The sequence below is a fragment of the Sinohyriopsis cumingii genome, chromosome 5 (genome assembly GCF_028554795.1).
Source record: "Sinohyriopsis cumingii isolate HCF-2022 chromosome 5, ASM2855479v2, whole genome shotgun sequence".
In the NCBI taxonomy this organism is placed as follows: Eukaryota; Metazoa; Mollusca; class Bivalvia; order Unionida; family Unionidae; genus Sinohyriopsis; species Sinohyriopsis cumingii.
The window spans coordinates 99345858-99351297 of NC_142965.1; the positions used below are offsets into that span (position 1 = coordinate 99345858).

General features: G+C 33.8%; 1 protein-coding gene across 4 annotated transcripts in view; it reads left to right on the plus strand.

Moving 5' to 3' along the window:
- LOC149799854 (uncharacterized) overlaps positions 1-1591 on the plus strand; it is a 30997-nt gene extending 29406 nt beyond the window's left edge. For all 4 annotated transcript variants that reach the window (XM_089959288.1, XM_089959290.1, XM_089959287.1 and 1 more), the window contains exons 5-6: positions 901-943; positions 1450-1591. In XM_089959288.1, coding sequence (XP_089815414.1) covers positions 901-943; positions 1450-1578 — 172 coding nt within the window. In that variant the 3' untranslated portion in view covers positions 1579-1591. The remainder of the gene's footprint in view (positions 1-900; positions 944-1449) is intronic.
- Positions 1592-5440: the final 3849 nt, after the last annotated feature.

The following is a 5440-nucleotide window of genomic DNA, read 5'->3' on the forward strand; positions in this document are numbered from 1 at the left end:
AGCTAATCCATACTTAAAATCTGTTTTGAGGTTCGCTGCCTTTAATTGGCGACATATATATCGATCAATGATATGAATTATTACACCCTTTTCATGTCGATCAATGATATGAATTATTATACCCTTTTCATGTCGATCCATGATATGAATTATTACACCCTTGTTATGTTGATCTATGATATGAATTATTACACCCTTTTCATGTCAATCTATGATTTGAATTATTATACCCATTTTACTTCAAATTGGCTGGCATGTCGCTTCGACTGAGTTGATTTCTAACTTGACTATAACTCCAAATGGAGACCCCCGACATTTCGCTCTCCTAGCCTCAACAGATAGTAGTCAAACAATAGGGATTCCAAATGCCCATTAAGTGGTATCATGCACAGGAAGTTCACAACACTTCACGTCCCCTGAACATACTTTCAGTGATATAATTCTAAGTGCAATCGCCCACAACTGCAACTGGAAGTCAGAAGCCAGGAAAGAAATTGAATCTTACTGCATTCGACACTTCAGTATACTGAAACCAAGCGACTTAAAGCAAGCAAACGCAAACAGAGTAACTACACACAAATGAAATAATGTTTACAGCCCCCATTTAAAAAAAAATAAAAAATTAATTCGTTCTCCTCATTGCTCACTCTCTAAACCTATATTTACTACTGGATATTGTATTGTATTTTGTATAAAGCTCTTGCTACTACTACTACTACTACTACTACTAATAATAATAATAACATTATTATTATTATTATTATTATTATTATTATTATTATTATTATTATTATTGCATAAACATTGAATTACGAAGGATATAGTCTCCAGTTACACCATTTAACATTAAGAAAACGTATGCAATTCATTTCTCATATTAGGTTAACCTGTACTTTTCAGGTATAGTAATGAAGACTTTTGGCTTCAAAAACACAAACCAAGAGTAAGTACTGGTAATTTGTATTCTTTTCGGTGGTTTTTTTTCTTTCTTCGAAGTGCTTAGTATGACATTACTATACTAGCTGTTTTGAGTTAAAAGTATCGACTAGTTAAGAGTGAGGATTTGTTTAGAGTATGGATTTGTTTAGAGTGTGGATTTGTTTAGAGTGTGGATTTGTTTAGAGTCAGGATTTGTTTAGAGTGTCGATTTGTTTAGAGTGAGTATTTGTTTAGAGTGTGGATTAGTTGAAGATTTTTTTTCTCTATACAATGGAAAGAACTGTTAATTTCTGCTCTATGGCGTAGTGAAATTAATTTTTAAAAAATTATGTGGGAGATTAATTACAAGTTGTATGAATTGTTATTATTATTATTATTATCATTATTATTATAACGTTATAGCTCTGTTAAAGTAAATTACTCTCTTCACATACAAGACATCGTTGTATATGCAAAGCAAGAATATTTAATATTGAAGCGTATATATTCTTTGTTTTATTCTCTTTGTAGTATAATATCCAACCCTTTGATCTTGAAGAGAACATGAGAAAGTACGATAGTGTAAGAATAGAATCCTGCACATCGCTGGAGATGAGAGACTTTACTCCGTATAAAATCGGGACAAATTCATTCAAATAAATCAGGGAATTATTTTGGTTGTCACTTTCTATTTCACACAACAATGATGGCGAGTCTAAAATTATGTTCAATTGAAAATATATATATATATATATATATATATATATATATATATATATATATATATATATATATATATATATATATATATATATATATATATATATGTATGTATAGATAGATAGATAGTGTGTGTGTGCGTGTGAGAGAGTAGATTTCTCAAAATGCCATATTTAAATTATGCCAGATTACCTAAGAGTGTAGTGTAGTTTTTATACGCAATCTTGACTTTCATTTATCCGTTCAAAGAAACAAAAACTTTACACACTGACTACAACGACCGGCTAAACATTAAGCCTTCTACCAAACCAGATATTTTCTGTATATACTTTGCGTTCTTTAACAGGAGACTGTACGCATAAAATTGACATTTGTGTTCAGAAAGCGGAATCTTCCTATAATATAATGAAATTTCTTCTTTAACTTAAATATTTTTAATGTCGATAGAGATGTGATGGTTCAATGGTGACGTCATATTTAGTTAGTGGACGTTTTCTCACGTTATGGAATATATATATATATATATATATATATATATATATATATATATATATATATATATATATATATATATATATATATATATATATTTCTTTGGTCATGTTATCCTTATTAATACAAGGACCAAATGAAGTTTTATAGTTGATTAAAGTTAACGAACTGGCACAATAGGTTCACCATTGACCGCAAAGTGTTTTCAATTTCTATTCACATTCCTTGAAATATATTTTTCATAAATTATATCAAAAGTTTATTTACACATGCCTTACTCTTACGTCTAAGAGACCTTGTACATCAAGCCTCTTGAGAAATATGCTAAATGGTACTCCCTTGCTAAAACGAAAATCAACCAACCCTTTGGGTGATAACTCCTCATCTACTTAACACCGATCTAGGCAGTTGAATAATCACATAAACACAATGAAAAGAACAATGCATACAACAAACGGGTAGGGAAAAAACACAAATTAAACAAAACAGACGGCATATTAACCGAGACAGTCAACAGAGACAGTCCCTATCGCAATATAAATTTGGAGAAAGGGAACAGACAGACAAAACAACAGTACGTACATGACAGACACGATATATCTCGAATTATAACCAGTGTGTACTTCAGTTTGGACACAATTATATTACACGTAACTCGGTCAAAAATATATATTATGTTCTCGGTGATATTTGTATCCAGTACCCTGCATCCCAAAGGAGAAATTTCGACTCTAACTTCCATGGTTTTGCTGTCTCTTCCTCTAAGTTGAAAATAGATAATAAATATGGCCTGGATTCTACTCCCATTGAAAACAGTATATCCCAGTGTACCCGTGTGTTCAAAAATTAAAACAGAATTGTCTACATATTATCAACCTCAATTTAATACACAGGTTACCAAAGATCGAATGTAATACACAGGTTACCACAGATCGAATGCAATACACAGGTTACCACAGATCGAATGCAATACACAATTTGCCACAGATCGAATGCAATACATATTTTTCGACAGATCGACGAACTAAGACTTACTGAACAACATGAATTCAACTTTGCAGTAACTGAACTACAGGTGAAATTGTTCTTGCCAGCAATGTTCACGACAGGGCCAGTTTTAAAAAAAGTTGTTGATCACCATCCCATTGTGTAACTCGCAATCGACAGAGAACAAAGAAGGATACTTCACAGACACCTATATGATATACCAATGCTTTAAAACATTCACTGAAAGTGAACTTCTCAATGAACTCTGAAAATATTAGCTAAGGAGCCTTTTTAATAGCAGACCCAGATTATGGTTTGTCTATCTGGAACCACGATCATCCAAAAGCAAAATAAATCAAATGAAAATACAACAAGAATGGTACACTAGTGAAATCGCTGAAGCACAACGTAAACGAGACTTTCGACATATATGTAAAGACTTAATTATCGTATATATCAGAGGAAAGTTAAATTCCCAATTAAAAAACAATGTTCCATTATTTCAAGAAACCACTTCGACTAAGAACATATACATGTAGAATCATCAAAAATAAGAAACTTGTAAGAAATCAGCAATTGAATGTTCATATGTAATTATAGGTAATAGTACTAATTACATTGACGGTACGATACTGTATATCATTAACCTATTGGTTACTAATATTTCCCAACTACTTGATTGACTGATTGTATTTTAATGGCGCACCACCACTGTTAGGCTCTTTAGCGCCATACAAAATGTTAGATATATAATCGTTTAAAAATTATAAAAAGTCTCATATCTACCAGCGATATCAAAACCAAATAGTTGAAATTAAAACGATAAGATGGTAACGGTGAAAAATAAAGCTTCCCGATCAACGGGGGATGTAAATGGTGTATGTTAAAGAAGACAGATGAAAAGGTATTAAAAAAGGGACGGTATATAAATTACATAAAACTGCTCTATGGAATGGCATAAAAGTTAGAGTTTAGAGTAAATATTCATTGCTTTCAGGAACTCTATAATACAAGTGATGTTTATTGTATCAAAAAGTTCCTTCATGTCATGCACATGTCAGTACTGATCATGTCATATCAGTACTGATCGCGCGTAGGTTGCAGGTCGAAACACTCTATCATAAAGTGCTAAATAGTGAATGGTTCATTGCAAGAAACGCACTCTGGTGGGTCTTTACCTTTCAGTATGTGGGAGTGGGTTATATAAGTATGACCAATTCGGATTCTTGCAATGACTACAACCTCCCTACGCATGGTTCTGTAGGAAGGAGTCCATTCTCCTCGGGTTGGCTTGATGACGTCAAGTTTATTATTCACTGCATCATTCCATGATACCTGCTACTTCTGACGTAAAGTCTCTTTGATACTAGGTTTAAGATCATGATATGGTATTTTAAAATCAGTTGGTTCTTGAGATATGGCCATTTTAGCACCGCGATCTGCTTTTTCATTATCTTTAATGCCAACATGGCTAGGTAGCCAGCAGTATACGATATCGTGGGAGGTACTCAGCTTAGTATTAGTGACGAGGACATTAGTCAACAATGGATTCTCCAGTTTTCTATTGTGTAGTGACTGAAGTACTGACAGGGAATCGGAGAAGATGATGCTGTTTCAAATACATTTGTTTTCGACATATTGCAAAGCAAGGTCTATTGCTCTGATTTCGGCTGAAACAATTGATGTGCCATTTGGTAAGCGAACTTGTGTTGTGTGATTTCCACTAACGAAGGCTGCAGCAGCCTTTTCCTCATCCTTTGATCCGTCGGTATAAATTCTTGTGTAGTTTTTAAATTCGGTGAGGAGTTCATGATAAGAGTTGCGGAAGATGGAAGGGTTTGTCTCGGATTTTTTTCCACCGTGTAGCGTGAAATGTACTTTAGGGTTGTTTAAGTAGCCAGGGCGGTGTTTCGGGAATAGACATTTTCTGAATTTTAGAGAGATCAGTTTTTGTATGTGCCAAGGCTGAATGATAAATTAATGCCAAAGGAAGGTACGGCGTTTGATTTATTTTCGTATAAGGTTCTGTATCTGAGCTGTAAAACAGCCGAAAAAGCAGGGTTCAGAGGCTTTGATTTTAATTTGAGAGCATACTGTGAGGAATGCATTTCTCTACGATGCGATAAAGGTGGTTCATTCGCTTCAGCTAGAAGGCTTTCACACGGGGATGTCATAAATGCTCCCAGAGCGAGTCTTATTCCTTGACGATGAATTGGATCAAGCATTCTCAACTATGACTTTCTGGCTGAACCATAAACAACGCAACCATAGTCCAGTTGGAGCGAATAATCGTTCTATATAAATTGAGGATGACCTTTCTATC